This window comes from Mercenaria mercenaria, chromosome 13 (assembly GCF_021730395.1).
Source record: "Mercenaria mercenaria strain notata chromosome 13, MADL_Memer_1, whole genome shotgun sequence".
NCBI lineage: Eukaryota > Metazoa > Mollusca > Bivalvia > Venerida > Veneridae > Mercenaria > Mercenaria mercenaria.
Window position 1 is genome coordinate 26,838,111 of NC_069373.1, and position 27,975 is coordinate 26,866,085.

Genomic DNA, 27,975 nt, shown 5'->3' on the forward strand with positions numbered 1-27,975 from the left:
ACAGACATTTCAAGCGAAAGTTACTTCCTTAAAACCCTCTACGGTCAGTACCCTTTCTTCAGAGTAGAGAATAACTTATTAATCCGTGAATGGAAAGATCACGAAACAAACAAAGTACTGTCAAGTCGTAATTCCGTAGAAATTACGCAGAACAATTCTGAGGTTTTCACATGATCTTAATACCGCAGCACACCTAGGTTTCAAGAAGACGTTGAAACGAATACGTGCCAAGTATTTTTGGCCAGGGATGAGGAAAGATGTAGAAGCATACGTCTTAGGTTGTGAATATTGCCAGAAAAGAAAAGCACCATTGAAGACTAAAATGGCTCCAATGCAGATAGTTCGTTCAGGCTATCCTATGGAAAGAATCGCACTGGACATACTTGGGGAATTACTGGTAACAGAGAGAGGCAATAAGTATATAATAGTTATTTCATGCTATTGTACGAAATGAACAGAGAGTTTCCCAATGTCAAATATGGAGGCATCGACAATTGCTATTAGTGGAAGAAGTCATTGCCAGGTTTGGTGTTCCCAGCAAAATTCATTCCGACCAAGGAAAACAATTTGAGAGTGGTCTTTTCAAAGAAATGTGCAAACTTTTGAACATTCAAAAGACCAGAACCACAGCGTATCATCCTCAAAGCGACGGAATGGTCGAAAGATTTAACAAAACACTTGCAAGAATGCTTAGCATGTTTGTAGACGAAAATCACACTAATATATGAATGCTTTTTTGCAAAATGAATGGCGTCTGCATCTTGAATTAAAAGCTGTTTAACTTGTGCATGTGTTATTTCCTGCTGAGAAACATGTAATGTGAATTAGGTAATAAAACATCAGATGAAAATCTAGCAATTAATTTATAATATTTAATAGTTCCAAGGTACTAGTAGTTTACTTCATGTCAATAAAAAATAAAGGCAGTGTATAAACATTTCAGTGCGGGGCCGAATAAAAAGTACTGCGTGTCAGTACTGCGGCGTGCATATAACTACAGACCAGATCGGACGGCTATGGCTTCTTTTTTTGGTGACATCGAGTACAATTTACATGAATATCTCAGGCACAATTTGTTCATTAGGACTTAATTTCATGGTTGGGCTGAACCACGAAATCCACGAAAATTAATCCTCTACGAATAGTAATGATTTCACAGTAACACTGTTACTATCAAGCTTTTGACTTGAAACTTAAAATAGTTATTTACTATCAAAGTCTACACCAGGAGAAACAATCCCCATAACTTTGATTGAATTTTGACAGAGTAATGCCTCTTTTTAACTTAGAATATTTTGGTTAAAGTTTTTACTTGCAAAGCTCTAATTCAGAGTCAAGCACTGAGAAAAGTCCAGCGTGCTATCTTAAGGATAGCTCTTGTTTATTTTCCATCAATATTTATTATCAACATGTGAAGTTTTGTACCCTCACCCCATCACTACCCATGTTCAAGATTTCTTACTTGATTGTGCTCTCTTAAGGACTTCTGTTCTTTTGAGTTCAAATGTAATGAAATTACTTGTTCCTTAGTAACATCCTTAACTTTTTGCCAGTTATAGTTCTTTGCCATTCCTCAGCACAAACCCTATTTGGGGGGAGGGGGGTACCAATTCATCAAATTTGCTTTTTCATCCAAAATATGAAGAAAGAAATTGTTATAAACAAACTTGATTAATAATATTTTCAACCATAAATGAGCAAAGAAATTAAGTTTTTGTTATTTCATTTATTGCAGTTACAGAATGTCAGCAGAAACGGGGGATAAACAACCTGAAACAGTGAAGGAATCTCCACTGTCTGACAGTGGAAGAGGGTCCCAGTCAGTAGTTATCATCAATACAGAGAATCTGAATGCAGGTAAAAATTACAAGTAAAACAAGAGCACCGCAATGCAGAGCAATATACGCCCGAAGGTATGACCTTTGACCCCTAAGTGTGACCTTGACCTTGAAGCGAGCCATTCGAAACATGCACTCTGCACGTCATCTCAATGTGGTGAACATTTGTGCCAAGATTCTTTAAAATCCTTCAAGCATTTCAAGAGTTATAGAGCAGACACGAAACAAAGTCATAATTATGACCTTTGACCCCTAAGTGTGACCTTGGCCTTGAAGAAAGCCATCAAAAACATGAACACTGCACGTCGTCTCAATGTGTTGAATATTTCTGTCAAGTTTCCTCAAAATCCTTCAAGGGGTTTAAGAGTTACAGAGCAGACACCAACGTCGTAACATAATACGTCCCTTCGGGTATATAAAAATAATTATGCCTACTCCTGTGTTATTAAAAAAAATACAACTGTATAGTGACAGTATATATCCAAAACAAGTGCAGCTGAAAAATAATTGATCCACAAGGTAACATTACACCAAATGAGAACAGGTTATAAGTATGAAAAATCCCATGTATCTGTCCTGGGGGCTTTGACTGGAAAGTTTTTAACATGTCTGGAAATAATTTTCCAACACTATATTGTCAAGATACATTGAAGTTAGTGTCTGAGCTCTAGGTGCAGTCGCAAGTGCAATGAGAGCTACAACCTTTCATGTTAACATTTTGAGTGAAAGTTTATCAAGTGGCATAAAAGTTTTTAGGAATTTTAACACAACTGTCACATCTCATAGCGCTAAATATCTAGGTTAGGTGGTTTATGATGAAATACACTATTCATAAATCTTGGAATCAGAACACTTGTTTTACACCAATCATTACTGAAGAACTGCAAAGTTTGGAGAAGCAAAGCTTTATAGCTATTTATAACTGAATAAGACTTACCAGACTTGAACATGAAAAATAAGTATTTCACTACAACTTCTTCAGTTGTTTCAAATGGATTACTAAACCTGATATGGTTCCAAGTATACCATGACCTCCATGCTGACTGATATTGCTTTCTTGTTCCCATTGACCATGACTGGAGATTGAAGTATGCAAGTTCCTTTGAAATTCCTCTATCCATTATGGTTGCCGTTAGATTCAAATGCTTTCCAAGCGGATGTGGTTCTTGATTGTGCTGTAGTGTTAATAAATCTCTGTGACGTAGTATCCTAGTTGGAAAAGAAAAAATATTCTCTAGGATAACAAGGAACCACGGTTGTGAAGACCAAAACAGAAAGATAAGTAATGCCTGGTCTACTTTGTCTTGCAGTACTTTGTTTACATCTCTACCCACTAAGTTAAAGGGCATTCCTATAGTTTTTAGCTCACCTGAGCACAAAGTGTTCATGGTGAGGTATTGTGATCATGCTGTGTCCGTCGTCCGTTCATCCATCAAGTCGTCAGTCATCAACAATTGTGTTTAAACGGCATCTCCTCCAAAACCACTGCTTCCGCTTGGATGCACATAGCCAGAGCTAAAACTAGAAAAAACATCTCCTAAACCAATGGTCCGATTTTGAAATTATTTTACACAAATGGTCCTTCTGTCACCCTCTACCAAGATTATTCAAATTATAACGATTCGTCAAAAAACATGGCCACCAGGGGGCGTGGTCACTTTTCCCCATATATATGCATATAGTAGAAATTAAAAAAATCTTCTTGTGTGAAACTGCTGGCCCAATTTTAAAATAATTTCACACAAATGTTTTTGTGTGACCCTCTACCAAGATTGTTCAAATTATTTTGATTCGTCAAAAAATATGGCCGCCAGAGGGCGTGGCCACTTTTCTCTATATGTATATAGGGGAAACTTTAAAAATCTTCTTGTGTGAAACTGCTGGCCAAAACTTAAAATAATTTTACACAAATGGTCCTTATGTGACCCTCTACCAAGATTTTTCAAATTATTCCGATTCGTCAAAAAACATGGCTGCCAGGGGGCGTGGTCACTTTTCCCTATATGTATATAGTGGTCTTCTTGTGTGAAACTGCTAGCCCGATTTTAAAATAATTTTGACCAAATGGTCCTCTACCAATATTGTTTAAATTATTCTGATTCGTTAAAAAACATGGTGGGGAAACCAATGACTAAATCGGATAACATGCATGCAAAAGTGCTAAAAATAGGCCCGCTTCAGGTATGTTTTTTCACTATAACTTTTTTGATCCGCAATTGTTTTAAATGAGATAATGTGCATAAACCCCACAATAAAAAGCTCTTTCAGCGGATATATGTAACTTGATGAAACTCCCTCCCATTTTTACGTAATCCTTGCCCAACCGATTCGAAAGATGCAAAATATTTTGGTAACGAACACGTCTATTCACAAGTTACGCACCTAGCACAGATTCTGCAGAGAATTTTCGCTGGAATGTAGGTTTAAAATAAACCTTGTCATTGTCCAAAGTCCTGTACCAAATATTTAACATGACTATTCAGGAATATTGAAGATATCGTAAGACAAAGGGTGCGGTAACATACACGTTGCAGTTTTTCAGGAGGTGACGTACACGTCATTTTTCCCCAGAGGGTAACATACACGTCAAAGACTATTTATCGTGCATGTAGAACATCTTTGTCTTTAAATGACTGAACTGTAAACATTTGGATATTGTTAAAAAAGATGCAGATGCTGGGAATAGGCTGTTTTTGTTTCGGTAGGTTTGTATATACAGAAATGCTACAGTGAAAATGAGTAGCAGTTGGAATTTTATAACTCTTAACATGTATGTTATTTAGACAAGTAGCGTAATGTCTGGTAATACCGACAGTCGTCAGTTATCGACACCCTAATTGTTAGAGTTTATTTATGTTAATGCCACAGTCTTTATTATTTTCTGTGACGTTTTTATGATGTCACAAGTTCCTAAATGTCTGTGAGTCGATGCGAAACTCCTGCACACTATTGTTTTATATCAAGATATTGTTCTTACTGATTGGCAGGGTTCATACGCATCAGGGAAAAGTCAGGGAAAAAAATTTTTTTTCAAGGTCAGGGAATTGTCAGGGAATTTTACAAAATGTCAGGGAAATTTTGAAATTTGGAAAATGTCAGGGAATTTTCTGATCTGGTTAGGCAACAATTTGTAAAGGTTAAGGCAGTTTCTTCAAATATTTCCTTTTCATGAAAGCTCTCACACTTACAACAATTAAAGCATAATTTTGAATTATATGCATATAAATTTATTATCTGTATTCTACATATTTTTCAAATTCCATATAGAAGAAACTGAAAGGTTTAGTGGTTTTTATGCTGTTGTGCTGGATTATGGGGCTGATCAGCTTGCTTGTATATAATAGTATGCAATACTGTCACTTAATTATGCAGGGCTTATTTTATGTGCGATATATAAAATTAAACATAATATTATCTACAATACCTTAAAGACATGCTTTTGCTACCAAGGTGTTTTGCATGGTATATATCCTATAGATGTTACTCTTTTTAACTGGTAATCAGAATGACAATTCCATTTTAATGTAATTTAGTAAAGCTATGTTCAGAAAAACAGTTCGATTTGGCTAATATGTTCAGGTTTCCAAAAGTAATTGCTTTATTGTCTATTGGTCATAACATAAAAACATTTGTTTGTTTGAAACAGTGTATTTGATTACTTTTTAATGCATGATAATTCATGTCATTTTGCTTTTCAATGTGTTTTGTATAATCACCAGCTCCATATCCAGTTGATTTGGAATAAACAAACAAAATATTAAACAATGTAAATGTTTGTCAAAAAAGGAGGTAAGGGTTGGCTGTAGGGGTCGTGGAGGCCAACATTCTATTTTTCATTTAAAATTGAACCACTAAATGTGCACATTTTAAGATAACAAAAGTCATACTAGGTGACTTGGTTTGTATCGTACCGAACCAAAAAGTCAGGGAAAAATGCTTTCATGTCAGGGAAAAGTCAGGGAAATGTCGGGAAATGTCAGGGAATTTTGTCTGAAAGAATGTGTATGAACCATGATAGGACGTATCTCCCACAGCATATTTGGAAGAGTTATTGCAAGTCGTAAGGTAGATAGTGTTGTCTCCCTTGAAATTGCTTTTGAAAATTTAGTTATTTTCGTGTTTGCAACACGAAGACAGGTGAGAAAGAAGTCCTTGACAACAATTATGGAGGAAAATAAAACCAAGATGCCAATGATACAGGAAAGAATGGGGTGTTTTCGACCCCATTAGAAAATTCATAGCCTAGATTATTTCCCTTACCTGTTAATTTAGATCTTTTATGTTTCTTTCAAAACAGAATAGATCTTTATTATATACATATACATATATAAATTCTGTAACAAAAATCGGCTTGTATTGCACAAGTAAATATGAACAGGCAAGAAAAAATCCGTATTGTACCTTTTGTATTGTATGTTGCCGGACTACTTTTATTAATATGCATGACCTGACACAATTCTATACATGGCCAATTAGCGTACATAAAAACCTCACTCAGTTCCAATATTGATAAACATTGAAGATTTCATTCAGTAACAAAACATGTGGAGGCATATAATAAAAGGGTCATAACAGAAGCTAGATCTGCGGGAATTTGTAGTTGGCTCTTATGGAGGTTGCAAGATCGGATCACACTCGGCGCTTGCGTGCCTCGTGAGATCCTGTCTGGCAAAAATACACTTGAGCACTCGAATACAGCATCCCAGATCAAGCTACTGTTATAATAGCCCTATTTTATTGAGACTTTTAGAGCTTCCTTTATACGAAACATAAGTGCTATTGAGTGCTCGACCTATTTTCTTAGAAAAAGTGGCAGGGATTCTGTTTATCAGTCTGTTAATGTGTCTGTTTGTTTGTCAGTGTAATTAACTGAAAAACATTTTCGGTTAACATTATCGGATCTAGACTCTGATACAAACAATTGCTATAACTAAAAACAGTAGGTCCATAAGTTGGCTAGGTTTACAGACATGTAATTGTACAAAAATTTAACCCTGCTTACTCGAAAAAAAAATGCTACGAAACTAAGGTGCTTGGACACCTCTTATATATTCTCTGTGGTTGTATATTCTAGACGTTGAACATTCCTCCTTTATTGGCTTTTAAAAAGTTCTACTGACTGTATACTAAGTTTAGACAGAGCTCCAGATAAGCTGCGTATTTACGCAATTAAAATTGCTGAAAACCCAATTAAATTCATACAGTGTGCGTAATGAAACACAAGTAAAATTCCTAATACCCAATTCATAAAAAATCGTTTGCGTATCACATTTTCGTTATTACTAGAACGGGTACGAGACTTTAACGCTAGATTTGACTGACTGGTTATACGTTACCGCAGAACAGGTTGCAATTTATCGGAAAAATCACAGGACCATTCAGTCGGCTGATCGGTGTTATTTGGATACTTTGTAAACAATTTTACGCCGATAAAATGTAAAAGAGTTGAAGAATAAACATTGTTGCAGCACAATCTAATTAGTGGGATATTTTGCTGTTCAACAATGACAGTTATCTGTTTGTGACGATGTAGTGTCACCAATACTGGATGATATCTTTTGGGAGAATGCATATTGTGGTGACCACATCGTTCGGGATATTGTGGATGAACTGATCTCCGACTTCATTAAAAGTGAAAAAGAAAACAACAGTATGGAATATTCATTACAATTTTAAATACATTTTTGTATTAAACATTGAAGGGCGCCATTAAAGTACATAGCTACTTAGTCAATCCTGTTCAGTGATATATTGAAGTGCCCCGGATTTTGATCAACTTTTTACATGACCTGTTGTTATCATTATGAACCGGTTGTTCAGACGGTTATAAAATAATACTTGAACACTAATTTATTATGCTGAAACACTACTTTACACTTGAACACTAGTCAAAACTTGAACAAAGTGAACATTTACCTTTATTTTTCATAGTGTTTTAGGTATTCAAGATCTCCATACTCGTGCGAAGCATGTGGCAATTCACCATACATAAAATATGTATTCTGACCAGAAATATTAATCGGGCAGTCTACACATTAAACAAACAGTGATTGCCTTTATCTTTCCTGTCTTTTTCATAGTGTATCTGTTGAAATATTCCAGATTTTCCTTCCTGACATTAGGTCGAAGCCACATGATTCCGCGATATCCTAATCTTTCCAAGTGTTTACGCTTATTTCATTGTTATTCCATAAAGTCTGTTAAATATGTCGATTCCTTCGTAAACTATGGTATTGAACCTGTATTTTAGCCAAGTGTCAGTGTTTAAATCCACGTTTAAATCATTTTTAAAACGTAAAAACATGTTATTGATGTTTACAAATCCTACTGTATACGCCATTTTATCTCTTGCATTGTGGGATAGTTACGGCCGAGTAAATCGCTTAGTCATCGATATTTCGAGAATATAACCTCTCTATTTTACCTATACAGTAGTTTGATAAAGGTTGTTACCGTAGTTACTACAATATTCAGTGTTAAACTTAGTCAGTTGCATTTTTCATTAGATTTTAGCGGCCATTTTCTTGTCAGAATTAATACAGTTTTCTCTACCAATATTGGGTCACTACCCGTTTTGGGTAGCTGACATTCTACCAATCTTCGGTCAGCACTACCAAGTCCGGGTAGCAGCTACCCACTTTGGGTCAGTCTACCACAGTGCTCCAGCTAGGATATAAAAAGGGCAGGGTGCTGGCACTGAAAAGGGCACTTCTAGGAGGGTCGGTCTTGGGGCATGCTCCCCCAGAAAAAAATTGTAACTAGTACATGTTTCAGTGCATTTTAAATACTTTAGGCGGGAATTTTGGGGCATTTTTTAGGCATGGAAATAAGGCAAAATTTGTCTTTTGATAGGCAAAGGGGGGTCATCTCAAATACACAATTTATTAAAAAAATTCGGCTGTTTGGGTATTTTACTTGAAACCATTACTTTGTAATTGCATACAAAATAAAATTTATCATGTTTTTGGGACTATTTTACTTTTTTACAATTTCAGTACACATCTTTCTCCATATACAAATTTTTATAAATTTCAAAGGCAACATACAGAAGATAAATTTTTAAAAATTTCCCCACTTAAATAAATAAATTTAGGCAAATTTTTTTAACTTAAAACATCAAAAAAGGCAATTTAAAACTCTTCTATAGAATTACCCCGGGTACCCAAAAATTTTTTATACCCGGGGTAATGGTTAAAACTTTTCTAAGTCAATTAAACAATATTTTTTAAAAAAAATATTTGATGAAAAGACAGTTTTAACAGCTTTTTAACTGTATCTTACAAAAGTTTTACCCTTCATTACATTTTATTAAACAAATTTTCAAAGAAATCTTCGTGAAAAATGGGAAATTTTCCCACACACCCGACACAGCCTATTTTTGTTTTAAAAAAAATTTAAAAAAAACGAAAAAAACAAAAAAAATTTTCCCCTATCAAAATTTTTGATTGTATCGTTTTTATTAGTTGGGATTAAAAATGTCTTTTTGTCTGGACTTTTTTTTTTTCATTTTATTTTTAAAAAGGATTTTTACGCCTTGTTACCAAAAAACCGAAAGAAACATTTTGACAGGGGGCGCGAAAAAAATAAGTTTTCCCAAGCGGGTTTGCAAACTGTGTTAACACAAAGTTTCCCAAGTCTTTTTAATGTTAGTGGAGCAGCCCCTAAAAAAACACGCCTGCCTCGGGCACAAATTACAGCGGGAAATTTTGTTTGCAAAATTATGTCAATACCCCCCCCGGTGTGTATCACTAAATTTAAAAAGGGGGGCAATAAAGCATTTTAATTTAATCACTGAGGAAAAAAAGGGTGGGTTTTGGCAAAAAAGGGGGAAAGAATGGTTGAAAAACCCGGGCAGGGTGCCGGGCAGGGCAACAGGGCGGAACGTTTTTTGGGAACGGGGGGATCCCGCCCTGCTGTAAATAGCTAGCTGGAGAAATTGTACCACTGCTTAGTATAAAACCCCCTGCCCAAATTTTGGGTCACCAGGAAATCTATTTTTTCGAACCCTTAAAGCAAACACCAAGGGGGGGGGGGGGGGCTGTTTTTCCCCCCTGTTTTACCCACGAAAAATTTTTTTGTTTGTAAGCAAAATAAATTCACGAATAAAAGCCTTTTAAAGTAAATTCCCTTAGACCGGGGATCATTGTTTTTTTTTAAACTTTTTTTCTACAGATTTTTAAACAACTTTTTTTGATATATTTTAAAAAAAACATTTTCAAATTATTATTTGTGTACAGTAAACTCTGGTATTATTGTTTATAAAACAAACGCGTTTTTTAAAATCTGTTATGCAACTAAAACCGGAAAACTTGAAATCCCCTCATTTATTTATTAGGTCAAGTCAATTTTTTCCCTTACCCAAGGGTTATCAAATAAATAGAAAGTCGTATTTTATAAATTTAAAACAAAACTAATCTGAATTAACAGAATCCAGTTATTTTCTCAATGGGATTTACCTAATCTATAAAAAAAAATTTAAAATTTGAACGGGTAAAAATCAGTGTTGTTGAATTTTTATGCAGATATTAACCAAGGTTTGGAAAGCCAACATTGTCCCCCCTGTTTTTTTCCCCTGTGCCTAAAAAAAAAAACTTAACGGGTGGGCAAAATTAAAAAAACCTTATTAACCGTTTTTCCCCCATACCAACTACCGAAATTTACTTTTAAACTTAGATCAAGCCAGCTACCGTATTTAAAAACGAAATTGGTTTTCAGCCAACTACCGGAAATGCCCAATTAGATTCAGTCACTAACCGTACTTACTCTTACTTAGATCAACCCAGCTACCGTTTTTTAAACAAATTTGATTCATCAACTACCGTAATCCCCAAAGTCAGATTTAGCCCCTACCGTACTACCCTATGAAAAGTACACCTCGAAATTTTTACAAAGATCGTTTGACAGATACCCTGTTTTTCAACCAGTATTAGGAGACCTCTACCCACTGGATCGTAACCATTTCTTGGTGGCACCGGGGAAATCTGTCAATTTCAAAGACAGACCCCTGTAAACAAACCTTTTTTTGGACCCAAAAAGGAAACTAAAAAGAGTACTGAAACAACAAAATTTAGCGTATTAAGTTTTTGGAAATTTGAAAAACCATTTAATTTTGAAGCATGAGCATCCAACCCGGGTTGAAAATTGTGGGAATTAGGTTAAAAACCTAAAGGGGAAAAAAATTTGCATCTGAACGATTGTTCAGAAACATTAGATTCTTTATCGGAATGGGGAAACTACCCGACATGGTCGATAATGCGTAAACACCTCAAAAAATATATCGAATTAGAACTCCAAGATCAGATACCAAAAGGCCGGGCATACTTAAGATTTGTTGAACAGCTGCAGACCCTCAAAAGTAATAATAAAGAAAAAACCCTAAAATCAGAGCACGCTAAAAAGAAAAATTTAAGTTCTTATAATAACAAGCTAAGTCAACTTGTTTCTTTAACGCCAGAAAGCAGGGGAACCACCCATTAGCATTTAAACCAAAGTGAAAAAGTGTAGGACAGACCACCAAGTCCCCTTAAAAAAAAATTTCACAGACCTATAGAAATAGACCACCGGGGTTTTGGTAAAAGGGGGCCCCACGCATACAAGCAAGTACTATTTTTCCCTTTACAATACGTTAAAACCAAAGTCTAGCCCCTTTTGAAGGGGGTTTTTCGAAATGGGGTGATGATCATTTTAGGAATCAAAATGCTCCAGAAATACATTTAAGAAATACGTGATTTTGGGGCCAGATTACAGCGGGCAAGGGGTGAAAACACCTGAGTTACTTGCACCAAAAGGGTAGGATTTTGGGAAACCCTCAAAGTTTTTTCCACAGCACCAGCACGGTTTTAAAAGAAAAACCTTTCCCATTTTAAGTTACCATTTTTTTAGGGGGAAAAAAGAATAGGCGATTTTTGGATACACAATTTGGGGCCCTATACCAGAAGGGTAAATGGTCAGAGGGAAAAAAGGGTTAGATAATCTACTGCCAAACCCCGAAGGCACAGCTGCCCATTTTTTTTTTCATTTCATTGTCCCCTTGAACTGAATAACTACTCGACCCTTATTTTCTGAATGTTTAGCCGGTTTTAAAGGGTGATGAAACCGCCCATCTTTTGCACCCAAAATTTAGGTCGCGGGAAAGAAAAGGCCTGATGAAACAACTGAAGAATATCTGCCGATTTTAAGCGATTATATAAAAAGGCACAATGGTTCCCCGGACCGCAAAACCCAAGAAAAGAAAAACCCTGTAGGCGTTTTTTTTGGAGGGTTTTCATGATAAAGAGGTTCGCTTTAATTAAAGTTTAAAAAGGGAAACCCAAACAAAATATAGATGGGGCGCAGTGTTTATCCCAGAAAACCCTTTATCCCAAAAAGGGGAATGGGAAAGGGGGTTTACGGGCGAAGTGGGTTTTCGGGCCCCGGGGTGCTTATGATTACCAGGCCCAGACAATCCAATGATAGAAGTAAAAAAGGAAAAAAAAATGAAGAAGCAGACTTAAAAAATAAAAAAGTAGTTTAACTAATGCGGGTTTAGGAGTCAGTAAAGGGCCCAAGTGTTTCAAAACATGATGCAGCCAGTAACAAATTGATTCAAAAAGCTGTTGGCAAAGAGGGAAAAAACTAAAAGGCAGACTTGAAAAGGCAAAAACAAGACAATGGAAAAGGGGCCCAAAAAACAAAAAAAGAAATTGAGTGCTATAACTCCCACAGTAGGGGGCATTAGGCCGAAATTGCCCTGATAAAGGAAAGAACCCTCCGGGACGGCTAAAACACCAAAGATGGGAATAAAAAAAACCCCTAAAAGGGAAACCCTTTTAAAAACTCCCGGGGGAACCACTCTGAACCCCAAAAAGGGGCCCCAATTTAAATTTCTGCGGGCCCCAAATACAAATTTTAAAACATCAAAAACCCGGGGAAAAAAAAAAAGAGCCCAGTCTACGAGAAAATTTTTTAAGGCAGAAGAAAGAAAAAGTCTGGCAGAGGGTTGTGAAACGTGCGGGGAACTGTAAAGGGAAAGCCCAGCTACGTTTTTTCCGCAACACTGGGCTTAAAGAACCGCCATTTTTTTTAACAGGGAATATAATAGGTTACGAGGCAGTAAACGCCCTTTGAATTTGATCACTCGCCCTGTATTGTTGGTGCGGGAGGTACCCCCAATAAAGGGAATCGGGGAAGGCAGTTTTTTGATCTACTTTTGGGGGCCACTGGCCCTTTTTTGGGGTTGTATGTTTTGGGTGGCAAGATGGGGGAAATGGGGCCCTCTCTTGGGGTGTGACATTTTGATAGGTAGTAAAAAGGGCCAGAAATTTTTTTATTGACGCATAACAAGATTTCTTAAATGTGAAAAAAACACCAATTTTTCAGGTTGGTATTACAAAGAGGGAAAGGGCGATGGTAGAAACAGATGATGTTACATTTCCCTGGTCAGGCTGAACATTTTGTAAATTGTGAAATGTGGAACTTTTTGAAGAAGATGAGAATCATGAGGCTGTTTAAAATTTGGGGAGCCTTCAACCATTTAAAAGGTTTTAAACCCCCTACAAAGGGCATGTAAAACTGGCAATAAAAATAAAAAATCCAACCTGCAAAGTTCAAATTTTTAAAATTTCCCTTCCCAAAAAATGTCCCACTCAAACAAACAAAAAATTTGGGCAAAGAAAAAACGAATAGAAAAGGTCCTTACACTATAACCAAAACAAACACACCGAGGAACACAAAACTTTGAGAGCATACGCAAGCCCCAGAAAAAGAAAAGCCGAAGATAAAATTTGGGTAGAACAGCCCGCCTTTTGAAACGGCAGAGGGCAGAAAAAGGGGGCCAAAAACATCTGGAGAACTTATACCAGAAGGCAACCGAGGGCAAAACCATATCGAGAGAAACAATTATAGCTGATTTTTTATTAAAACACAAAGACACCTTCTCAAAGGGTAAATTTGGGGAACATTGGGCTTACTGATTTACCAAGCACCCCAAAAAACACGGGAGATGCCCTCCCAAATAAAACAACGTCCAAAAGGGGTTTCCACTAAAAAAGGGCGGAAGAAGAAAAAAGGCAATTAAAGACCTTTTAAACAAAAGGGTGCCCTTCGTAAGAGTACTCCCCTTTGGGGGCATCCCAATAGAAATTAGGAAAAAGAATTCAGGGCTTTAAGGCCTGCTTGATTACCGTGGGGTCAACAGGGCCTTGTCAAACCAGAGGGTTTTTCCCCCCTAAACCCGCATTCAAATTTTTTTAGATCGTCCCCGGTGCTTCATTTTTGGGAAAATTTTGACCTGACTATGGCTATTTTCAGATTCCACTTAAGCCTAAATAAATTTTCCCAAAAAAGGGCGAAATTTTTTGCAAAAAGGGGGCCACTTTGAAATGACCCGAAATGCCCTTGGGTCTAAAATAATGCTGCAAGCACTTTTCAGCAACCAGGGAAGTCCACTCGGGGTTTACAAGGGGAAAACCTTTTTTTAGTTTTTAAAATTGATGAAATAATCGCCCTATGGTTCCAATTTTGGAGCACACATGCAGCGCGTAAACGGGTTTTCAAATCGTATCAAGCCGCGGGTTTGAAACTTAGGCCAGAAAAATGTCACTGGTTGCGACAAATTATATTTTTAGGTCATGTTTTTTTCCCAAAAGAAGGTTCCCTACCAGCCCCTGCTTTTTCCCCTAAAAATTTGCTAAAAGGGCCCACCCCCCCAAAACCCAAAACAAGAAAAAAAAATTTGCCGCCAATGGGTCATATTTCGCCATTTTTTTAAAAATTACGCAAAAAATACCCGTCCCTTGTTTGACCTCACAAAGAAAAAAAAGGGCTACCTTCCCCCCCGGACGGAACTTGTAAAGTGGTTTTAAACCTCATTAAAAAAGCTCTAAGGGGTCCTAGATAAAAAGGGGGCTATCCATTGAAAAAGGGCCGGAAATTTTTATCTTGACACGGTTTGCTCTGGAACGGGAAATAGGCGCGGTACTTTCGCAAGTACAATCCACAGAGAGCGCCCCTTGATCGCTTATGCTAGCGAGGAAATGAAAAAGGCCTAGAAAAACTTTTGCTTTACTGAGAAAGAACCCCTTGGCATTTGTTTTTTTTTAATTCATATTTTTTCCCCGCCATTTAACCTTCTTGGTCGTCTTTTTTGGGTGGTTCGCAGTGACCACCCGGCCCTCTGGGTGGCTTTTTCAGTTAAAGGACCCAGGGCAAAATACAAGGGGATTGAGATACTAGCACCTTTTGATTTTCGAAATAGAATATCCCCTGGCAGCGAATGGCCCATTGTGATGCCCTGCCCAAGACCCAACACTAAAAAATTGTACATGCAGCAACGTTGATAGGTTGGGGCCATTGAAGGTGGACCCTGTGCCAAATGTACAAGCAGCCCAAACGAAGGAGCTTCACCCAACATGTACCAAAGGGGGGAAGAAGTCATTGGGGGCCGGGCGGGGTTGTGACTTGCGAGCAGTTGATAAAACGGCCCCGGTTTAAAAGAGCAATGACAGACTACGTTTTCTAAAAGGGGCCTCACAGGGTACATTTCCCAATTTAACAGCAGAAATACAGTAAAACAATGGGGTTTTTTCCCTATTTTCCTCAAGACTTTGCGGCGAAGCAGTTCTTGGTTTCCCGATATAGCACCCCTCTTGTCGGCTAAGTTGGATGGAAGTAACCTTCCCTGGAAGAAATGGAGTCCAAGACCCAGCCTGTAAAACATTATTGGGTAATATGGGATGATTTTATTTGAAGGACGGTACCTCCCGCAAATCTTTCAGGAAAAAGAACGGAACGGTGATTTTCCCCCGATGGGGTTCCCCCCCAAAATATACGCCCGGAAATACCAAAAAACAAATGCCCTAGCAGCCTTTCTCCTCCGGGCCTTTTTGGGGGGCGTAAAAAACCCAAAGAAAAGATTTCCCCAGGTTTTTTTTCTGGTACAACTTGAAGCAAGAAAATTTAAAATGGGGTTTTTGGGAAATGCGACGTTTTTGGGCCCCTGACAAGCACCCCCCCTCAAAATTCCCAGAGCTCCTTGGACATATCAAAAATGGGCACCTTGGGGTACGCTTTCCTTGGACTATGTAGGGGCCCCTCCCACTCACTCCACGTGGCAACAGAAAACATACAATAATGACAAGGGATCACCAAATAGGTTTTAAAATCGCGGCAGTTCCAAAAACCCAAAAACAGAGGACGTGCAAGGGGGATTTTTAAAATTTTGTGGGTAGATGGGGAACTCCACTGAATTTTCCCCAAAGCCAAGGGGGCGACTTTTGAGAGTAGGGTCCCTTTTAGGAAATATGTCGGCTAATTTTCCTGAAGAAGACCACCAGTCCCAGAAACGCCCGCTGAAAAAGGCCCAAAAAAGAGATAAAAACAGAACGCTTTTTAAAAATGATAAAGAGCTTACTTGACTGGAGAACAAGAGGAAATGGGAAATTGTACCTTCGGCTGGGGGATAGCCCCGGGGCATACAGGTCGACAACCCCAAAAGAGGGCCAAACCCAAATTAATCCAAATCTCTCAGCTTTGGTAGGGAGATACGGTTGCCGGTCCCACATTGTCTACGGCCCCCAAAGAGAACACCAGCCCCCCAAGGGCTGCCACCCTTTTTTGATTTTCTAAAACGCTCAGGGACCGCTGTTACATGCCCCGAGGGAGCTCGCAAATATCTAAAACTTTTGTCGAAACGTAGCAAGGAAGTGTAAACCCCAGGGGATCACTTTAAAAACTCCCCCAAGGAAAACCTAGTTTTGGTGTTTTACGAGACAAAAAAAGGGTTTGGGGATTTTTCCCCCAAAACTCGAAAAAACGTTTGCAGGTCCATTTCCCTGATAAAAAAAAATATCAGCGTTTAAAATTTTGAAATCCACTGGACAGAAGGGGTTTTTTTTTTAAGATTATCCACCATAACAAGTTTTAAAAACCCTACGATGGGGGACACACCTTTCCCAAAAGGACTATCCCCGTGTCCAAGCGGCTAAAGAGGCAGCAGTAAATTTGATGTCGTTAAACCATTTTGTTTTTAATTTTTATAGTTTTTATTGCTAAAACCCCGGGCGGGAAAATCCCAAGTTACCTATTTTATGTTGTAAAACTTGTAATTTTGTCTTCATACTGAACTTTTCTCTTTTTTAAAATTCCCTAAAAGTGAATAGTATAAAAGCATACGCAATTAGTGAATTCAAAAACTGGTTTTTACTGACAGATTTTTTGTAAACAAAAAATTTAAAAATTTTTTTAGTATACTTGACCCTTTTGTTTTTAAAAATGCTTTGAAAACATAAACAGAGCTTTTTAAAGAACTGTTTTTTTGCTGTTTTTAAAATGAAACCTTGGGAAAGGACTTTCAACCATAATGAGCTCCAAAATTGAAATAGTTTTTTGTTGCTAAAAAAAAAAATCAATAAACAGTCATTTTAAAAGTGGGTAAAATAATCTAAACAAAAGTACAAAATGTAAAAGTGATAAAATTTTTGAAAGCAAATAATAACAGGTACGCCCCCGCATACATTGTAAACCGGGCTAAAAAAATACAATTTAAAAATTAGTGCGAAAAAAAAAAGTTTTTTTCCTTCACTCGAAATGGCAGTATGATGAAATTCCCCGTGTTTGTTCATAAGGTAAATCGTTTTAATACAACAGTTTTTGACGTGGGAGGCATGGGCACATTGCAGCCGATTTTGGGAAAGCCATGAATCCCAATATATCACGTTTTTTAATTCCCTCGCTAACCCTACCAAAATGACAATGGACCCCGCCCCCTTGCAATAATGTTTCCCCTTTTTTTATAACCATTGGTTTTTTGTTTTCAGATCATGTTGGCGAGGAAACCATCGAAGGGGACCCAAAACCCCGAAAGGTTTCGCATGCAGGGGATGCGGGAAGGAAAGACAGGAAGGGGGCGATTACTAGGCCATGTTTGAAATAACAGTTTTCCTTGGATCGTGTTCCCTATACCATTTTTGTAATTTTCGGTGCCAGAAACCCAACGACTCTGGTTCATCACCTCAACAACTACCCAAAGACACCGGAGGGAAACAAGGAGGGCTGGGGGGACCTAACTTGGCGCCCCTTTTCAATAGGTCGGAAAAAACAACCAAGTGAAAAAACCCCATCTATGCGTTTGTCATGAATCAGTAAGGGGAGACTTAGAATCGTAAATTTTACTGGAGCAAACTAAAGAACGCCCAAGACACAGATGAACCCCGCCTTGCCGGACTGGTTGGGGAGATTTGAGGCCCCCCACCCCGGGGTAAAACCCCAAGGCCCCCAAAGGGTACAAAAGCCACAAGTACAAGTACAGGTTCCCTTAAACCATGTTTGGGGGGCTTTCCCCCACAGTGGCAGGGAGCAACCATCAATGCCTGAGACCACATTTAATGCCCCTTTAAAACCACCATACCGTTCAAACAAAAACCCCTTAATGTTACCTACAGCCCAAAATTTTAAAAAGGGCCCAGTTTACAAGCCCGCGCCATCAGCACACCAGGAGTTTCTCCATTCGTACCAGCATCTCTGCCTAAACTTTTTTTGTTAACAGAGCCGTTACAAAAGGGGCCTTTTACCATGAAATGCGGTATCGGGTACCCAAAAAACCCCTAATTTTAAATTTCGGGATCAGCTCGACATGCATTCACTGAGCTCCTCCCTGATTTCTCCCAAAAACAAACCAACAGGTGGTCACCACCCCACCAGCAAAGGGAAAATTCAGGGACAAAGTCTAAGGAACCCCCCCTACAAATTTAGGCGGTCTAAATTGTTTTACGATATCCTTTACGGAGTATATAAATCAGACCCGTTATACCAGGAGGGCCAGAAGGTCCAACAAAAAAAGTCAAAGAGTTGGGGGGAAAAAAAAAACCTAGCCGGGAGGGGGCAGAAGGTCCCGACAGAAAAATCTATGAGTGAGGAAGCACCAGCCGGGAGGGACAGAAGGTCCAGACTGAGAAATCCATGACTGAAAAGCACCCCAAAACGGGACCCAGAAAAAAGCAAACCAGTACAAAGGGGTTTTCCCGTAAACCGGAAGGGCCCCCGGTTAAAACCCAGAAACCCGCAGGCCCCTTTAGTCCAAAGTTAGGGGGTGCACACCGAAAAACCGGGGAAACTGCGGTCAAACAATCACGGGAAAACAGAAAACCTCCAAACCCCCCGTCATGTCCTTGAAAGAACTTTCGCACGCAAAAAACCCTTTTCCCGTGCATCCACCAGCTCCCCGGGGAAAATTTTAGGAAAACCCCTATTTCATGAAAAAAACAGGAAAAAGTAACCCCCTCCTGGAAAGGAAAACACAATTTGAAAACACTGTAAAAAAAAGGGGTTAAAAAAAATTAAGGGCTCAGGGCCGACCCAACAGTTTACAAATTTTTGTTTTTTGGGGTTTAAAACCGCCCGGGTTTGGGAGGTCCTCTCGTTGCAAGTAATGCCCGGTAAACAAAAGAGGGGGCAAAAAACCCCGTCATTGAGGGCAATGGGGAGGCCCACAAAAATGCCCCTCAAGGCGGGAGGGCTCTGAGGGGGGAAAGGGGAAAGGGCCAGCTTAATCACACAAAAAATGTTCGTTCCCGGGTTTTAAAATTTTCCCATTTTACAGAACAAAAAAAATTTACCCTTTTAAAACTTATTTAGGGGTGATTCCCCAAAGGGCAATTTTAAAGGGGAAATTTACTTATTATAAACATAATTTAAAAAACTAAAATTAATGTTTTAAATTACATAAAGTCCATTTTGAGAAAACCCTTTTTAAAAAACTCGGTTTTTATTGGGAACTTTGCGAGAAAATGTGACTTATGTGGCAACCCGGGGTTTAGCCATAAGGGGCCGAGGGGGGGGTGAAGTGGGCCCCGGGTTTTTATCAAATTTTTAAAATGACCTGTTGTTATCATATGAAACCCCCTTGTTCAAAAGGTTTAAAAATAAAACTTTTAAAACTAAAATTTTTATGGGTGGGAAAAACTACTTTAAAACTTTAACATTTGTCAAAACTTTAACAAAGTGAAAATTTACCTTTATTTTTTCATAGTGTTTTTTTGGGATTCAAGATCTCCATACTTTTGCGAAGCATGTTTGGGAATTCACCATACAAAAAATATGTATTCTGACCAGAAAATTTTCGGGCAGTCCCACACATTAAAAAAACAGTGATTTCCTTTAAACTTTCCTGTCTTTTTCGTAGTGTATCCGTTAAATTTTTCCAATTTTCCTTCCTAAAATTAGGTCGAAGCCCCATTATTTCCCCAATAACCCCAACTTTTTCCCAAATGTTTTTAAACCCCCTTTTTTTCAATTTTTATTCCCCTAAAGTCCCGTTAAATATGTCGATTCCTTCGTAAACCAAAGGTATTTAACCTGTAAATTTTAAAGCCAATGTCCCGTTTTTAAAAAACCACGTTTAAAACATTTTTAAAACATAAAAACATGTTATTTTATGTTTACAAATCCCAAATGTATTCCCCATTTTAAACTCTTGCATTGTGGGGTAGTTTCGGGCCCAGTAAAAACGCTTTGGGCATCCCATATTTTTGAGAATATAAAACCTTTACCCATTTTAAACCCATACAGTATTTTATAAAAAGGTTTTTCCGTAAATTACCCACAATATTCAGTGTTAAAAAATTTGGGCATTTTCATTTTTCATTAGGGGGGGTTTTTAGGGGGGCCATTTTTCCCTTTCAAATTAATACAGTTTTCTCTACCAATATTGGGTCACTACCCCGTTTTGGGTTTCTGACCCTTCTAAAACCCAAACTTCTTTTAGCACTACCAAACCGGGGAGAGCTACCCACTTTGGGTCCCGGGCTAAACCCCTGCTTTTGTAAAATAAACTGCCCAAATTTTTGGGCACCAGGCAGTCTAGCTTTCCCAACCTCTTTAGCAAACATTTCCCAACGCTGTTATTCCCTGTTTTATCACGAATAATTTAAAATGTAAGCAAAATAAATTCAAAAAGTAAAGAGCCGTTGAAGTAAAATTTCTTAACCTGGATCATTTTTTTTTTTAACTTATTTCTACAGACTTTTACAACATTTTTTTAAAATTTTTTTTAAAGAAAAAAGTGCTTTCCCAAAAATTATTTGGTTTTACCAAAACTCTGGTTTTTATTGTCACAAAAAAGGTTTTTTAACGTTATAGAAACTATGGGGTTTTTTGAAATGCTGTTGCAACTACAAAAAGGGGAACTTTAAATACGCTCATTATATTTTTTAGGTCCCCAGTCAATGTTTTCTTATCAACTTTTTAAAAATTCAAAAAGAAAGGTTTGTATTTTATGAATTAACAGACCCAATCCGAAGTTAACAGAATCCAGTTAGGGTTTTCCCCAAAAGATTTTTCCAATTTTATAAAATAAAAATTAAATTTAACTGTTAAAAATCCCTGTTTGTTGAATAAATTTTTTTCAGAATTAACCAAAGGGTTAAAAAAAAGCCAACATTTCCTCTTTTGTTTCCCCGGCCTAAAAAATAACTTTAAGGCAGTCGGCAAAATTAATAAAAACCCTTTTTTACTACTGTTCACCAGTACCAAAAAACCTCTTACCTTTTCTTTGGAAAAACCCCAAGCCAGCTACCGTATTTAACTAAATTTGATTCAGTCAACTACCGTATATGCCCAAGTCAGATTTAGCCAGCTACCGTACTACCCCTATGAAAAGTACACCTGCATAATTTACAAAGATCGTTTGACAGATAGCCTGTTTGTTCATAGCCAGTATTAGGAGACCTCTACCCCCTGGATCGTAACAATATACCATGTATACTGTAAGCAAAAAATACCCAATAATTATTGTTAGTGCGAGATTGGTAAAATACCCAATTGGTTTTAGAAAATACCCAATTACTTCTGAAAAGGCTGGGTAATGATATTATTTTTACCCAATTCAAATTTCGAATACCCAATTCAGACAAAAAGTGATGGGTAAATACCCATTTGCACCAAAAGCTTATCTGGAGCTCTGTTTAGAGCTAGCCTAGGTCCACTTGCACGTGTAGGCTGTAACATCAAGGAGAAAGTATCTGCCTTATACACACAGCCAATATACAATCTATCTCTAGCCAAAATGATGGAAAGTCTTAAACATCTAGCAACTTATTATTATTTATCCCAACGCCAAAGGCGAAGGGGATATTAGAAATGCTCTCCGTCCATGCGTCCGCAACGATCTTTGTCCGGAGCATAACTCCAAAAGTACTGGAGGGATTTTCTTCAAACTTCATACACTGATAGAACACATTGGGAGGAAGTGCAGTGTGCAAGAACAGTAATTCTACCTTGCCTATTTTTTGAGTTATTCCCCTTTATCATATTTTCTTAAAAGATTTTGTCCGGAGCATAACTCCAAAAGTACTGGAGGGATTTTCTTCAAACTTCATACACTGATAGAACACATTGGGAGGAAGTGCAATGTGCAAGAACAGTAACTCTACCTTGCCTATTTTTTGAGTTATTCCGCTTTATCATATTTTCTTTAAAAAATTTGTCCGGAGCATAACTCCAAAAGTATTGGAGGGATTTTCTTCAAACTTCATACACTGATAGAACACATTGGGAGTAAGCGCAGTGTGCAAGAACAATAACTCTACCTTGCCTATTTTTTGAGTTATTTCCCTTTATCATATTTTCTTAAAAAATTTGTCCGGAGCATATCTTTTCCATGCATGGAGGAATTTTGATATATCTTGGCACAATTGTTCACCACCACGAGATGGAGTGTCATGCACAAGAACCAGGTCCCTGGTTCTAAGGTCAAGGTCACACTTAGAGGTCAAAGGATACAAGAATGAAAACCTTGTCCGGAGCATTTCTTCTTCATGTATAGAGGGATTTTGATATAACTTGGCACAAATGTTCACCACCACGAGACAGAGTGTCATGTGCAAGATCCAGGTCCCTAGGTCTAAGGTCAAGGTCACACTTAGAGGCCAAAGGTCAGATATAAGAATGACTTTGTCTGAAGCATTTCTTCTTTATGCATGGAGGGATTTTGATGTAACTTGGCACAATTATACACCATCATGAGATGAAGTGTCATGCGCAGTTCCCTTCTTTAGAATTACTTCCCTTTGTTGTTACTTTAAATAGCTTTTATTGTAACTTTTTCATTACTAGTCGTAGGGAAAAATCGAGATCACTTTTCTGAAGTACAACATGCATGCTACATCCAATTTTTTTAAAGATTAACTTCCCTTAGTTGTTGCTATAAATAACTTATATTGTAACATTTTTATAATTGACCATAGGGAAAAAACAAGACCACTTTTCTGTGGTACAACATGGATGTTACTTTCCAATTTTACGTGTATTTTAAGATATCTCTACCTGGTAAGGAGTTTTTTGTGGACTTAGAAAAACAAAAGACTTACAATGATTACTAAACAACCACAAAATTAAAATTCCATTTGCAAATACAGCTGCAAGAGTAAAGAAATTTGCTGTGACGGGCATATATTGTGACATTCTGGCATTCGTGTTCCCTGTTAGCTTTCCATTCCTTCTTTTTACAGTAGCCATATAGAAAAACATCGTAGCTATACTGTTCATGAAAATTAATAAAATTTAACAGTAAACAACCTCACCACTGACTTATTCTTTCTTCCACATCTTTAAAACCCCTGATGCGGACCACAACTAAATGGTTCTTCAAAGCTTTCCCCAAAATTAATACTTTCAGACACTAACTTGCCAGGAACTTTAGCCTTCAGTTATGATATGCCCGGCGGGGGGATTGGCCATGTCTAACATGTCTCTTGTTTAAAACTTCATATACATGTTCACCACTATGAGTTCTTGCGGCCCATCAAGTTTCAGTCAGATTGCCCAAGTAACACCAGAGTTATGGCCCTTAGAAGTTTCTAGTGTTAACTATATAGGATACTATAAATATGGCAATTTCTGCTGCATCATAACTTTTCATATATTTGACCTAGAACTATGAAACTTAAACAGAATTTAGATCACCATAATGTGGTTGTGTACACACAATTTAGTTTGGATTTATTTGTAAATTAAGAGTTTTTGCCCTTTAATTGTATAAAATCCACATATTTGTACATAACAAACTTACCATTTGGTAGAATTTCATTAAATTTCTTTCATTCTTTTCCATGAACATTTATTGTAAACATGGGAAGTTGTGTACCCACACTGATCACCCCCATACCTTGATCACACCCCCTCCCCCTCCCGATCGCCTGACACACACCTTCCCCCCCCCCCCCCACAAAAATTTTTTTTAAAAAAATTCATTCTTATTTTAGATTTTTTTTCAAACAAACTTATATACATGTTCACCTCTATGAGGTTATGGGGCCAATCAAGTTTCAGACAGATTGCCCAAGTAACACCAGAGTTATCGCCCTTAGAAGTTTCTAGTGTTATCTATATAGGGTACTGTAGATATGGCAATTTCTGCATCATTACTTTTGATATATTTGACCTTGAACTATGAAACTTTAACAGAATTTAGAGCACCATAATGTGGTTGTGCACACACAATTTCGTATGGATTTCTTTTGTAACTTTAGAGTTATTGCCCTTTGTCTAAAAATCCACATACTTGTACATAACAAACTTACCATTTGGCAGAATTTCATTAAATTTCTTTCATTCTTTTCTGTGAACATTTATTATAAACATGTGAAGTTGCACACACACACCTGGTCGCCCACTTGCCTTGGTCACACCCCCCCCCCCCCCCCCCCCCCCCCCCCCCCCCCCCCCCCACCAAAAAAAAAAAAAAATTTTTTTTTTTTCATTTCTTATTATGTCTCCCACCACACAGTGGTGTGGGAGACATATTGATTTACTCCAGTCTGTGTGTCTGTCACAAAGCTTGTCCGCACTCTAAGTCGAACATTTCTCATCCGATTTTCACCAAACTTGAACAAAATGTGTTTGACCATAAGAATTCGGCCAAGTTCGATAACTAGCCAAATCGGTCTAGGGGTCTTGGAGTTATGGCCCTTGAATTACCAAAAATCGGTCTTTTTACTCTTGTCCGCACTCTAATTCGAATATTTCTCATCCAATTTTCACCAAACTTAAACAAAATGTGTTTGACCATGAGACCTCGGCCAAGTTCGATAACTAGACAAATCGGTCCAGGCATTTTGGAGTTACGGCCCTTGAATTACCGAAAAAATCCGTCTGCTTACGCTTGTCCACTCTCTAAGTCGAACATTTCTCATCCGATCTTCACCAAACTTGAACAAAATGTGTTTGGCCATAAGACCTTACCCAAGTTCGATAACTAGCCAAATCTGCCCAGGCACTTTTGATTTATAACCCTTGAATTACTGATTGGATCCACTCATCCAGACCATCTAATTGGATCCACTCGTCTAAAATATTTAGAGAAACTAACATTTTTCATAGGGGCAGTTGTGGGAGACATGCGCTTTTCTCAAAAGCATCTCTAGTTTTAGATTTTTTTTCAAACCTTCCATGATTATTTATCAACATACAAGTTGTACCATTCCACCACTTCACTCCTCCACTGATCATGCATCCTCTGCAAACTAAACTTCACCCTTTTACCCCCCCCTTTTTTTTTCTTTTTTAATTTTCCATCAATATTTATAATCAACATATGAAATTTTGTTTCCTCTCCCGTTCCCCAGCACCCCCACACCTCCTTAAAAAATTAATATATATACATATATATATTTCCATTCCTTTTTAGCCCACCATCATCAGATGGTGGGCTATTAAAATCACTCTGCCTCCGTGGTCCGTCCATCCGTCATTCCGTCCGTCCGTCCGTCTGTCTGTTAACAATTTCTCGTTATCGCATCTCCTCAGAAACTACTGGGGGGATTTTGACCAAACTTTGTCAGAATGATGTATTGGTACCCTAGTTGTGTCCCCCTGAAAATCAGACTGGTTCAACAATTTATGAGTGAGTTTTTGGCCCTTTGTTTATTTCTATATTTTACATAGATTTTAAAAGGGAAAAACTTGGAAAACCTTCTTATCCAAAACCACAGAGCCTAGGGCTTTGATATTTGGTTTGAAGCATCATCTAGTGGTCCTCTACCAAGATGATACAAATTATTTCTCTGGGGTCAAATATGGCCCCGCCCTGGGGGTCACATAGTTTATAATGACTTATATAGGGAAAAACTTAATAACCCCTTGTCCAAAACCACAGGGCCTAGGGCTTTGATATTTTGTATGTGACATCATCTAGTGGTCTTCAACTAAGATTATTCATATTATACCCCTAGGGTCAAATATGGCCCCGCCCTGGGGGTCATATGATTTACATAGACTTATATAAGGAAAAACTTTGAAAATCTTCTTGTCCAAACCACAAAGCCTAAGGCTATGATACTTGTAATGTAGCATCATCTAGTGGTTCTCTACCAAGTTTGTTCAAATTATCGCCCTAGGGTCAAAAATGGCCCCGCCCCAGGGGTCACATGGTTCATATAGACTTATATAGGGAAAGCTTTTAAAATGTTCTTGTCAATAACTACAACATTCAAATTTGGACCACATGTATATTTTTGAGTGGCAAGATGACCCCTGACATGAGTTGACCTTGATTTTGACCTAGTGACCTACTTCCACATTTCTGTAGCTACAGCCTTCAAATTTGGACCACATGTATATTTTTGAGTGGCAAGATTAACCTTGACATGAGTTGACCTTGATTTTGACCTAGTGACCTACTTTCACATTTCTCAAGCTACAGCCTTCAAATTTGGACCACATGCATAGTTTTGTGCACTGGAAAAAACTTTGACCTTGATTTTGACCTAGTGACCTACTTTCACATTTTTGAAGGTACAGGCTTCAAATTTGGACCATATGCATAGTTCCGTGTTTCAAAATGAAATTTGACATTGATTTTGACCTAGTGACCTACTTTCACATTTCTCAAGCTACAGCCTTCAAATTTGGACCACATGCATAGTTTTGTGTACTGAAAAAAACCTTGACCTTCACATTGACCTAGTGACCTACTTTCACATTTTTAAGGTACAGGCTTCAGATTTGGACCACATGCATAGTTTTGTATTCCGAAATCAAATTTGACCATGATTTTGACCTAGTGACCTACTTTTACATTTCTCAAGCTACAGCCTTCAAATTTGGACCAATTGCATAGATTTGTGTACCGAAATGAACTTTGACCTTTACATTGACCTAGTGACCTACTTTCACATTTTTAAGGTACAGGCTTCAAATTTGGACCACATGCATAGTTTTGTATTCCGAAATAAAATTTGACCTTGATTTTGACCTAGTGACCTACTTTTACATTTCTCAAGCTATAGCCTTCAAATTTGGACCACATGCATAGGTTTGTATACCGAAATGAACTTTGACCTTTACATTGACCTAGTGACCTACTTTCACATTTTTACGGTACAGGCTTCAAATTTGGACCACATGCATAGTTTTGTATTCCGAAATAGAATTTGACCTTGATTTTGACCTAGTGACCTACTTTTACATTTCTCAAGCTACAGCCTTCAAATTTGGACCACTTGCATAGTTTTGTGTACTGAAATGAACTTTGACCTTAAGATTGACCTAGTGACCTACTTTCCCGTTTCTGTAGCTACAGGCTTCAAATTTAGACCACATGCATAGGATTGTGTACCGAAACAAACTTTGACCTTGACATTGACCTAGTGACCTACTTTCACATTTCTCAAGCTACAGCTTTCGAATTTGGACCACATGCACAGTGTTGTGTACAGAAATGAAATTTGACCTTGAGGTAGTCAGTAAGTCTTGAAATTTGGAATACTCAAAAATGGCACATTGGTGGGCGCCAAGATCACTCTGTGATCTCTTGTTTTTTTTTTAAATGTTCAAACCTTCAACATGTTAAGTTGTGACTGCACAAACCTTGCCCTCAGTCATGTTCAAGATATCTTACCTGTGTTCTCTTAAGGACATCTGTTCTTTTAAGTTCAAATGTACATGTTAAAAAACAACACCTGGTGCCATTAACCACTCAAAGACAATATTTCGTTCCAGTTAAACTTCAGGCTCATATTTCAATTAACTGCACTTAATTTTAAAAGCTATTAGCTTATTACATTAAACATATCCCATTCAAAATAAATTCTTTAGTCAGGATCAAAGTATCATACATTTATTATGTACTCTCTAATTATGTCTCCCCAAGGAGACATATTGTTTT

The 27,975-nt window shown here is 37.8% G+C and overlaps 1 protein-coding gene across 8 annotated transcripts in view; it reads left to right on the forward strand.

Annotated features, from left to right (window-relative positions):
- LOC123529252 (traB domain-containing protein-like) overlaps window positions 1-27,975 on the forward strand; it is a 210,904-nt gene that overhangs the window by 7,816 nt on the left and 175,113 nt on the right. For all 8 annotated transcript variants that reach the window (XR_008366702.1, XR_008366703.1, XM_053521375.1 and 5 more), the window contains exon 2: window positions 1,736-1,857. Coding sequence is in view for 6 of the 8 variants with exons in the window: in XM_053521375.1 (XP_053377350.1) it covers window positions 1,743-1,857 (115 nt within the window). In the remaining 2 variants the exon portion in view is untranslated. The remainder of the gene's footprint in view (window positions 1-1,735; window positions 1,858-27,975) is intronic.